This window comes from Petromyzon marinus, unplaced genomic scaffold (genome assembly GCF_048934315.1).
Source record: "Petromyzon marinus isolate PM22_M1 ecotype Great Lakes invasive population unplaced genomic scaffold, UKy_Petmar_22M1.pri1.0 PM_Scaffold_470, whole genome shotgun sequence".
Lineage (NCBI taxonomy): Eukaryota > Metazoa > Chordata > Hyperoartia > Petromyzontiformes > Petromyzontidae > Petromyzon > Petromyzon marinus.
Window position 1 is genome coordinate 35 of NW_027423469.1, and position 12,466 is coordinate 12,500.

At 54.1% G+C, this 12,466-nt stretch overlaps 1 protein-coding gene across 2 annotated transcripts in view; it reads right to left on the minus strand.

Annotated features, from left to right (window-relative positions):
- Window positions 1-277: 277 nt before the first annotated feature.
- RABGGTA (Rab geranylgeranyltransferase subunit alpha) overlaps window positions 278-12,466 on the minus strand; it is a 25,296-nt gene continuing 13,107 nt past the window's right edge. Inside the window, exons 6-8 of one of the 2 annotated variants that reach the window (XM_076064469.1) lie at window positions 8,874-8,957; window positions 4,594-4,676; window positions 278-2,211 (exon numbers count right to left, since the gene is read on the minus strand). In XM_076064469.1, the coding sequence (XP_075920584.1) occupies window positions 2,176-2,211; window positions 4,594-4,676; window positions 8,874-8,957 (203 nt within the window). In that variant the 3' untranslated portion in view covers window positions 278-2,175. Of the gene's footprint in view, window positions 2,212-2,244; window positions 2,314-4,593; window positions 4,677-8,873; window positions 8,958-12,466 lie in introns of those variants that run through there. The other variant, XM_076064468.1, reaches the window with a different exon arrangement.

Genomic DNA, 12,466 nt, shown 5'->3' on the forward strand with positions numbered 1-12,466 from the left:
ATCACAAAAACCACCACACAACCACCACACAACCATCCACACAACCATCACACACATCACAACCACAACCATCACACAACCACCTCCTCCTGCTCATCCTTCAACACCTAGACACAACCTCACACAACCATCACACACAACCATCACACAACCATCACACAACCACCACACACACAACCATCACACAACCATCACACAACCACCACACAACCATCACACACACCACCTCCTCCTGCTCATCCTTCAACACCTAGACACAAACCACCACACAAACCATCACACAACCATCACACAACCATCACACACAACCATCACACACAACCATCACACACAACCACCTCCTCCTGCACATCCTTCAACACCTAGACACAACCATCACACAACCACCACACAACCATCACACAACCATCACACAAACCATCACACACAACCATCACACACAACCATCACACACAACCATCACACAACCATCACACACAACCATCACACACAACCATCACACAACCATCACGCAACCATCACACAACCATCACACACAACCACCACACAACCATCACACAACCATCACACACAACCACCTCCTCCTGCTCATCCTTCAACACCTAGACACAACTACCACACAACCATACACACAACCATCACACAACCATCACACACAACCATCACACAACCATCACACACAACCATCACACAACCACCTCCTCCTGCACATCCTTCAACACCTAGACACAACCACCACACAACCATCACACACAACCATCACACAACCATCACACACAACCATCACACAACTCACACACAACCATCACACAACCATCACACACAACCATCACACAACCACCTCCTCCTGCTCATCCTTCAACACCTAGACACAACCATCACACAACCATCACACACAACCATCACACACAACCATCACACACAACCATCACACAACCACCACACAACCATCACACACAACCATCACACACAACCATCACACACAACCATCACACAACCACCTCCTCCTGCTCATCCTTCAACACCTAGACACAACCATCACACAACCATCACACACAACCATCACACAACCACCACACAACCATCACACACAACCATCACACACAACCATCACACAACCATCACACACAACCACCTCCTCCTGCTCATCCTTCAACACCTAGACACAACCACACACAACCATCACACAACCACCACACAACCATCACACACAACCATCACACAACCATCACACACAACCATCACACACAACCATCACACACAACCCACCTCCTCCTGCTCATCCTTCAACACCTAGACACAACCATCACACAACCATCACACAACCACACACAACCATCACACAACCATCACACAACCATCACACACAACTATCACACAACCATCACACAACCACCTCCTCCTGCTCATCCTTCAACACCTAGACACAACCATCACACAACCACCACACAACCATCACACAACCATCACACACAACCATCACACAACCATCACACACAACCATCACACACAACCACCTCCTCCTGCACATCCTTCAACATCTAGACACAACCATCACACAACCACCACACAACCATCACACAACCACCACACAACCACCACACACAACCACCACACACAACCACCACACAACAACCACCTCCTGCTCATCCTTCAACACCTAGACACAACCACCACACAACCATCACACAACCATCACACAACCATCACACAACCACCACACACAACCATCACACACAACCATCACACAACCACCTCCTCCTGCTCATCCTTCAACACCTAGACACAACCACCACACAACCATCACACAACCACACACAACCATCACACAACCATCACACACAACCATCACACAACCATCACACAACCACCTCCTCCTGCTCATCCTTCAACACCTAGACACAGCCATCACACAACCATCACACAACCATCACACACAACCACCTCCTCCTGCTCATCCTTCAACACCTAGACACAACCACCACACAACCATCACACAACCATCACACACAACCATCACACAACCATCACACACAACCATCACACACAACCACCTCCTCCTGCTCATCCTTCAACACCTAGACACAACCATCACACAACCATCACACAACCACCTCCTCCTGCTGATCCTTCAACACCTAGACACAACCATCACACAACCATCACACACAACCATCACACAACCACCTCCTCCTGCTCATCCTTCAACACCTAGACACAACCATCACACACAACCATCACACAACCACCACACAACCATCACACACAACCATCACACACAACCACCACCTCCTCCTGCTCATCCTTCAACACCTAGACACAACCATCACACACAACCATCACACACACCCATCACACACAACCATCACACACAACCACCACACACAACCACCACACAACCACCACACAACCATCACACAACCATCACACACAACCATCACACAACCATCACACAACCATCACACACAACCATCACACAACTATCACACACAACCATCACACAACCATCACACACAACCATCACACACCCACACACAACCATCACACACAACCATCACACACAACCATCACACACAACCATCACACACAACCACCACACACAACCATCACACACAACCATCACACACAACCACCACACAACCACCACACACAACCACCACACAACCACCACACACAACCACCACACACAACCACCACACACAACCACCACACAACCATCACACAACCAGCACACAACCATCACACACAACCATCACACACAACCACCACACAACCATCACACACAACCACCACACAACCACCAAACAACCATAACACAACCATCACACAACCATCACACACAACCATCACACAACCATCACACAACCACCACACAACCATCACACAACCATCACACAACCATCACACAACCATCACACACAACCATCACGCAACCATCACACAACCACCACACAACCATCACACAACCATCACGAGTGGCTGAGTGGCTGAGTGAGTGACTGAGTGAGTGGCTGAGCGAGTGGCTGAGTGAGTGACTGAGCGAGTGGCTGAGCGAGTGGCTGAGTGAATGGCTGAGTGAGTGACTGAGCGAGTGGCTGAGTGGCTGAGTAGCTGAGTGGCTGAGTGAGTGGCTGAGTGAGTGGCTGAGTGAGTGACTGAGTGAGTGACTGAGCGAGTGGCTGAGTGGCTGAGCGAGTGGCTGAGTCAGTGGCTGAGTGGCTGAGTAGCTGAGTGGCTGAGTGAGTGGCTGAGTGGCTGAGTGAGTGGCTGAGTCAGTGGCTGAGTCAGTGGCTGAGTGAGTGGATGAGTGGCTGAGTAGCTGAGTGGCTGAGTGAGTGGCTGAGTGAGTGGCTGAGTGGCTGAGCGAGTGGCTAAGTGGCTGAGTGAGTGGCTGAATGAGTGGCTGAGTGAGTGGCTGAGTGAGTGTCTGAGTGAGTGGCTGAGTGAGTGACTGAGCGAGTGGCTGAGTGGCTGAGCGAGTAGCTGAGTGGCTGAGTGAGTGGCTGAGTGAGTGGCTGAGTGAGTGGCTAAGTGGCTGAGTGAGTGGCTGAGTGAGTGTCTGAGTGAGTGGCTGAGTGAGTGGCTGAGTGAGTGTCTGAGTGAGTGGCTGAGTGAGTGGCTGAGTGAGTGGCTGAGTGAGTGGCTGAGTGAGTGGCTGAGTGAGTGGCTGAGTGGCAGAGTAGCTGAGTGGCTGAGTGAGTGGCTGAGTGGCTGAGTGAGTGGCTGACTGGATGAGCGTGTGGCTGAGCGAGTGGCTGAGTGAGTGGCTGAATGAGTGGCTGAATGAGTGGCTGAGTGAGTGGCTGAGTAGCTGAGTGGCTGAGTGAGTGGCTGAGTGAGTGGCTGAGTGAGTGTCTGAGTGAGTGGCTGAGTGAGTGACTGAGCGAGTGGCTGAGTGGCTGAGTGAGTGGCTGAGCGAGTGGCTGAGTGGCTGAGTGAGTGACTGAGCAAGTGGCTGAGTCAGTGGCTGAGTGAGTGGCTGAGTGGCTGAGTAGCTGAGTGGCTGAGTGAGTGGCTGAGTGAGTGACTGAGTGACTGAGTGAGTGGCTGAGTGAGTGGCTAAGTGGCTGAGTGAGTGGCTGAGTGGCTAAGTGGCTGAGTGAGTGGCTGAGTGAGTGGCTGAGTGAGTGGCTAAGTAGCTGAGTGAGTGACTGAGCGAGTGGCTGAGTGGCTGAGCGAGTGGCTGAGTGGCTGAGCGAGTGGCTGAGTGAGTGGACTGAGTGAGTAGCTGAGTGGCTGAGCGAGTGGCTGAGTGGCTGAGCGAGTGGCTGAGTGGCTAAGTGGCTGAGTGACTGAGTGAGTGGCTGAGTGAGTGGCTAAGTGGCTGAGTGAGTGACTGAGCGAGTGGCTGAGTGGCTGAGTGAGTGACTGAGCGAGTGGCTGAGTGGCTGAGCGAGTGGCTGAGTGGCTGAGCGAGTGGCTGAGTGAGTGGATGAGCGAGTGGCTGAGTGGCTGAGCGAGTGGCTGAGTGAGTGGCTGAGTGGCTGAGTGAGTGACTGAGTGAGTGACTGAGCGAGTGGCTGGGTGGCTGAGTGAGTGACTGAGTGAGTGGCTGAGTGAGTGACTGAGTGAGTGACTGAGTGAGTGGCTCACGTTGATGGGCCGGGTGAACACCACGAGCGCGAGCTGCAGACTCTGGCTCACGTAGAGGCAGCTCACCGACTCGGCTTGCTCAGCTGCTCCCTCGCACGCACACACACAGACACACACACACAAACACACACACAGACACACACAGGCACACACACACAGGCACACACACACACAGACACACACACAGGCACACACAGACACACACACACAGGCACACACACAGGCACACACACACACAGACACACACACAGGCACACACAGACACACACACACACAGGCACACACAGACACACACACACAGGCACACACACACACACACAGGCACACACACACACAGGCACACACAAACACACACACATGCACACACGCACACACACAGACACACACACATGCACACACGCACACATGCACACACACAGACACACAGGCACACACACACACAGACACACACACACAGGCACACACGCACGCACACACAAACAAACACACACACAGGCACACACGCACACACACAGGCACACACGCACAGGCACACACGCACACACAAACACACACAGGCACACACACACAGGCACACACGCACACACAAACAAACACACACACAGGCACACACACACACACACACGCACACACACACAGGCACACACACACACGCACACACACACGCACACACACACAGGCACACACACACACGCACACACACACACACGCACACGCACACACACAGGCACACACGTAAACACACAAGGCAGAGGAGGAGCGGGGGGCTCTGTGTAGGCTACGCAGTGCCGTTAGCAGCGGCAGCACCGGCGGTGCCTGTGGCCGACACTGTGCCAAATGAGGGCTGGGTGGGCGACACCCCCACGCCCGGCCGCCTTTGTCTCCCCCAGCGTTCACTGCCGCACAACCGCGCCGGGTAACTCATTTGAGTCTGAGTCGGCCTTGGGTGGGGGTCCAAGACCTGTCCCTCGGAGATGTTGACCACCTCGCCTGGTACACAGGAGGTCGTGTGTTCGATCCCAGACCCTGACACCACAGTGGCTATGAGATGTTGACTACCTCGCCTGGTACGCAGGAGGTCGTGGGTTCGATCCCAGACCCTGACACCACATTGGCTATGAGATGTTGACTACCTCGCCTGGTACGCAGGAGGTCGTGGGTTCGATCCCAGACCCTGACACCACGGTGGCTAGGAGATGTTGACTAGCTCGCCTGGTACGCAGGAGGTCGTGGGTTCGATCCCAGATCCTGACACCACAGTGGCTATGAGATGTTGACTACCTCGCCTGGTACACAGGAGGTCGTGGGTTCGATCCCAGACCCTGACACCACAGTGGCTAGGAGATGTTGACCACCTCGCCTGGTCCGCAGGAGGTCGTGGGTTCGATCCCAGACCCTAACACCACGGTGGCTAGGAGATGTTGACTACCTCGCCTGGTACGCAGGAGGTCCTGGGTTCTATCCCAGACCCTGACACCACGGTGGCTAGGAGATGTTGACTACCTCGCCTGGTACGCAGGAGGTCGTGGCTTCGATCCCAGACCCTGACACCACGGTGGCTATGAGATGTTGACTACCTCGCCTGGTGCACAGGAGGTCGTGGGTTTGATCCCAGACCCTGACACCACAGTGGCTATGAGATGTTGACTACCTCGCCCGGTACACAGGAGGTCGTGGGTTCGATCCCAGACCCTGACACCACAGTGGCTATGAGATGTTGACTACCTCGCCCGGTACGCAGGAGGTCGTGGGTTTGATCCCAGACCCTGACACCACAGTGGCTAGGAGATGTTGACTACCTCGCCCGGTACGCAGGAGGTCGTGGGTTCGATCCCAGACCCTGACACCACGGTGGCTAGGAGATGTTGACTACCTCGCCTGGTACGCAGGAGGTCGTGGGTTCGATCCCACACCCTGACACCACAGTGGCTAGGAGATGTTGACTACCTCGCCTGGTAGGCAGGAGGTCGTGGGTTTGATCCCAGACCCTGACACCACGGTGGCTAGGAGATGTTGACTACCTCGCCTGGTACGCAGGAGGTCGTGGGTTCGATCCCAGACCCTGACACCACGGTGGCTAGGAGATGTTGACCACCTCGCCTGGTACGCAGGAGGTCGTGGGTTCGATCCCAGACCTTGACATCACGGTGGCTAGGAGATGTTGACTACCTCGCCTGGTACACAGGAGGTCGTGGGTTTGATCCCGACCCTGACGATGCCTGCTGCTGCTGCTGTAGATTTGGAGTCTGCGTCTCTCTCTCATCTCTCCCCGTGGTGGTCACTGCGTGGATTTGTCTCTGGATCCTCCGGTTTTTTTTCCCCTCCACGTTTAGAATCAACGTCACCACGCGTTCAGAGTGTTGAGCTGCTGCTACACATTTCCACGTGGTGATGATGATGATGATGACGATGCTAAGCCACTCGGGTGAGCTTCTATGATGTTGTGATGCCCAGGTCACTTCTGAACAAAGAGCTGGGGTGGGGGAGCCCTACACTCGGGTAAAATAAAAAATAAAAGTTTTAGTTCAGAAGTTTAGTAGACTCGATGGGTCTCTGTGCGAGCTGACGGGCTCTCTATGCGAGTGCTTGGGTCTCTGTGCGATGAGTCTATGGGTCTCTGTGTGATGAGTCTATGTGAGTCTGCGGGTCTCTGTGTGAGTCTGCGGGTCTCTGCGTGAGTCTAAGGGTCTCTGTGTGAGTCTATGGGTCTCTGTGTGATGAGTCTATGTGAGTCTGTGGGTCTCTGTGTGAGTCTGCGGGTCTCTGCGTGAGTCTAAGGGTCTCTGTGTGAGTCTATGGGTCTCTGTGTGATGAGTCTATGTGAGTCTGTGGGTCTCTGTGTGAGTCTAAGAGTCTCTGCGTGAGTCTAAGGGTCTCTGCCTGAGTCTGTGTGTCTATGTGCGAGCCTATGGGTCACTGTGTGATGAGTCTATGCGAGTCTATGGGTCTCTGTGTGAGTCTAAGGGTCTCTGCGTGAGTCTATGGGTCTCTGCGTGATGAGTCTAAGGGTCTCTGCTGTATGAGTCTATGGGTCTCTGCTGTGTGATGAGTCTATGGGTCTCTGTGTGAGTCTATGAGTTGTGTGAGTCTATGGGTCTCTGCTGTGTGAGTCTAAGGGTCTCTGGGTGAGTCTATGGGACACTGTGTGATGAGTCTATGTGAGTCTGTGGGTCTCTCTGTGAGTCTGCGGGTCTCTGTGTGAGTCTATGAGTGTCTGATGTGTGAGTCTATGGGTCTCTGCTGTGTGATGAGTCTATGGGTCTCTGTGTGAGTCTATGAGTGTCTGCTGTGTGAGTCTATGGGTCTCTGTGTGATGAGTCTATGGGTCACTGTGTGATGAGTCTATGTGAGTCTGCGGGTCTCTGTGTGAGTCTACGGGTCTCGGTATGATGAGTCTATGTGAGTCTACGGGTCTCTGTGTGAGTCTATGGGTCTCTGTGTGAGTCTACGGGTCTCTGTGTGATGAGTCTATGGGTCTCTGTGTGATGAGTCTGTGGGTCTCTATACGAGTCTATGGGTCTCTGTGTGGTGAGTCTCTGGGTCTCTGTGTGCTGAGTCTATGGGTCTCTGTGCGATGAGTCTATGAGTCTCTGTGTGAGTCTGTGTGAGTCTACGGGTCTCTGTGCGAGTCTACGGGTCTCTGTGTGATGAGTCTATGGGTCTCTGTGTGATGAGTCTATGGGTCTCTGTGTGATGAGTCTATGGGTCTCTGTGTGATGAGTCGGTGGGTCTCTATACGAGTCTATGGGTCTCTGTGCGATGAGTCTATGGGTCTCTGTGTGCTGAGTCTATGGGTCTCTGTGTTCTGAGTCTATGGGTCTGTGTGATGAGTCTATGGGTCTCTGTGTGATGAGTCTATGGGTCTTTGTGCGAGTCTCTGGGTCTCTGTGTGATGAGTCTATGGGTATCTATGTGTTGAGTCTATGGGTCGCTATGTGATGAGTCTATGGGTCTCTATGTGATGAGTCTATGGGTCTCTGTGTGGTGAGTCTGTGGGTCTCTGTGTGGTGAGTCTGTGGGTCTCTGTGTGATGAGTCTATGAGTCTCTGTGTGATGAGGAGTCTACAGGTCTCTATGTGTTGAGTCTACGAGTCTCTGTGTGAGTCTACGGGTCTCTATGTGTGAGTCTGTGAGTCTCTGTGCGAGTCCCCGTGAGTCTTCCCGCGTGAAGTGCTCCAAAAATCTGAACCGACTCTGCTCTGCTTCGCACGGGGGGGGGGTGGGGGGGGGAGCGGGGAAGACAAAGGCGGACGGGAGGGGGAGGGGGCAGTGAGAGGTACCTCTGCCCAGTAGCCAGCGATGGTACAGCCAGGCGCTCTGATCGTCGGGGTCGGTGAAGATGGCATTCTTGACCAACTCGAACTCTGCCACCACCACCACCACCATCGTCAACATCAACATCGTCACCATCAACATCGTCACCATCAACATCGTCGCCATCAACATCGTCGCCATCAACATCGTCGCCATCAACATCGTCGCCATCAACATCGTCGCCATCAACATCGTCGCCATCAACATCGTCGCCATCAACATCGTCGCCATCAACATCGTCGCCATCAACATCGTCACCATCAACATCGTCACCATCAACATCGTCACCATCAACATCGTCACCATCAACATCGTCACCATCAACATCGTCATCATCAACATCGTCGCCATCAACATCGTCGCCATCAACATCGTCGCCATCAACATCGTCGCCATCAACATCGTCGCCATCAACATCGTCGCCATCAACATCGTCGCCATCAACCTTGTCGCCATCAACCTTGTCAACATCAACATCGTCGCCATCAACATCGTCGCCACCAACATCGTCGCCACCAACATCGTCGCCACCAACATCGTCGCCATCAACATCGTCGCCATCAACATCGTCGCCATCAACATCGTCGCCATCAACCTTGTCGCCATCAACCTTGTCAACATCAACATCGTCAACATCAACATCGTCAACATCTTCAACATCAACACTAGCGCCATCATCGTCGCCATCAACACTAGCGCCATCATCGTCACCATCAACATCATCACTAACGCCATCATCACTAGCACCATCATCATCACCACCACCACCATCATCACCATCAACATCATCACCACCAACATCTTCATCACCACCACCAACATCATCACTAGCTCCATCATCAGTAGCACCATCATCATCACTAGCGCCATCACCACTAGCATCAACATCATCACCATCAATATCATCACCATCATCCACACCATCATCATCATTATCACCATCACCACAACCACCTTCATCACGAGCACTATCGATATCAACATCATCACCACCACTAACACCATCATCACCACTAACACCCGCCATTCACCAATAAGTGACGGTGACGTCACCACGGCGCCTGTGCCAGGCTAGGTGCACCATTTTGAGGCCACGTGAGGTGTCGAAGGCTCCCTGCTGACAGGAGGTCACGGGACAGACCCAGCAGGTGCCACGGGTCGACTGACTGAGATGACTGAGATGACTACCGGCTGATGCACCACCTGTGCCCCCTACTGTGCCAACCTGCTGTGCTTTAGCCACCCGGCGCTCCGCTCGTTGTTGTGAGCGTTGCTCCTCCGCCCTCCGTTGTTGTTGGAGGGCGACTGCCTCCAACTGCCCAGTAGCGTCCTTCACGAGCCTCCTCCACAGAGGCCGATCTTGACACCGCTGGTACCAGTCATCGGCAAGTCCACTCAGCTCCACGTCCTCCTGTACCACATCACTCCATCTCTTCTCTAGCCCGTGCCGCGCCCGCTTAGCCCCCTCGATCCGGCCGAACAAAAGCTGTTTCGGCATGCGGTGGCTGGGCATGCGGGCTACATGACCCAGCCAACGCAGCCTTGCCTGCCGGAGGAGCTCACCGATGGGAATGTGTCCAGATCTTCCAAGGATTTGTGAGCTCCTCACACAATCCAGTCTGGTTAAACCCAGGATGGATCGTAGGCAGGCCAGCCTGAATGTTTCTCACTGGCACAGATGTTCCATTAGAGGGGTCCATGTTCCACAAGCATAGATAAGGGCATGACTGTGGCCGATAAGACCTGAGGCTTCATGTGGAGTGAGGCACTGCAAGCCCTAGCAGCGTCATCCCCACCTTGCCCCATGGTGTTGTCTGGGCTGAGGGAATTCTCCTTCCCCCAAGACCTTTGCAGGAAATGCTCCGCAAATCTAAGGATCGCGATAGGTGAGGTGCTGCAAGTTACTTTCTTTGATGGAATTAAAGAGCGATTTGGGATTGTGGGCTACTGAGGCAGACCCCATCTCCTCAGCAGCCCGTGCCCACCACCCATCCTTGCAGCGCCCGCACGAATCTCCTAGCAAAGTTTAACACGTAGGCTTTCGCGACCAATATTGTTCATAATAAAGGTTTTTGGGTTAGATCCCCTAGCAAAGTATGCGCTAAGCCGCCTCTTTCTCCCATGCTGGATATCGTAGACGGCGGGAGTGGGCCTGTCGCTTTCTACTCAACCAGCGGGAACACCTCCACCTTCAGCCAGGGTCTCTGGGGAGGTCTGGACCGCGTACCCAATGCAGCCGTTGCAGCTGAATGAGCCACAGTCCTGAACCTCGCCCATTTACCCTCGACATCAGGAGGAGTGGGGGTACGGGGACGATGCCAACCCCAGCTGCAAGCGATGTTGAAATTCTCGCTTGCAACTACCGTCAGCTAGCTGAGACCAGGTCACCTTAGGTTGGAATGGGGTGGTGGGTGTACACCCACCACCGGAGTGGAAGAATGGCAGGCGCGTCTTACAGATGACAAGTCGATGGTCAGTGGGCAGATCAGCTCCACGGTAGGTCCTGGTGTCAAGGACATGGGCTCGCATCCGCTGGTCCGTCACTATGTAGTCCAGCAGATGTTCTTGCTGGGACCCGGCGTGCATCCATGATGTTGTGTGGATGTGACGATGCCGGAACAGCGTGTTGGTAATTACAAGCCCATGGGCTGCACAAAAATCTAGCAGCCTCCTACCGTTGTTATTGAGCTGATCTGGCCCATGCCTTCCAATCACTCCAGACCAGGTGCCAGCATCATGACCAACTTGGGCATTGAAGTCACCCAACAAGATGACTCTATCCCGAGGGGCCACTTTAGCTAGCGTCTGTGACAGGAAGTCATAGAAGGCATCTGACTCATCGGCCTTGCCTGCATCCCTCCACGGATGTTCATCTTCGGTGGGGGCATAAGTAACCACGACCACCACTCCTCGCATCTGGTGAATGGGGAGGCAAGGCCACAGTAGCCCAGGGCTTACAGCTTCCCACACCTCACCGCCACGCTCCCACGCCCACTTCATTCTTTTGTTGTTTGGCAGTCTCCTGCCCCGAGTAGAGGACTGTCCACTCCTCACGGTGGCAGGAGCCAGAGCCGGTCCACCGGACATCCTGAATGCCGCAGAAATCCAGAACGGTACCGGTCCAGCTCCCGACAGAGGAGTGGCAGCCTCTCCTCCGCAGTGAGCGTTCGAACATTCCACGTGACCACATGTAATGGCTTTTTTGTTGTTTCTGGAGGAGCCCCGAGGGTAAGGATTCAATCTCCTGGCTTCGCCAAATGGGGTTTGGCCAGGAGACGTCATAGACGCCTAAGATGGCCTTCCCACCACGGCATCTCCACCACCATCATCACCAACCATCATCACCACCACCGTCACCACCACCACCGTCACCACCGTCACGACCGTCACCACCACCGTGACCACCGTCACCACAACCAACCACCACCACTGTCACCGTCACCACCACCACCGTCACCACCGTCACCACCACCGTCACCACCACCACCACCACCACCACCGTTACCACCACCACCACCACCATCACCACCATCACCACCGCCACCACCACCGTCACCAC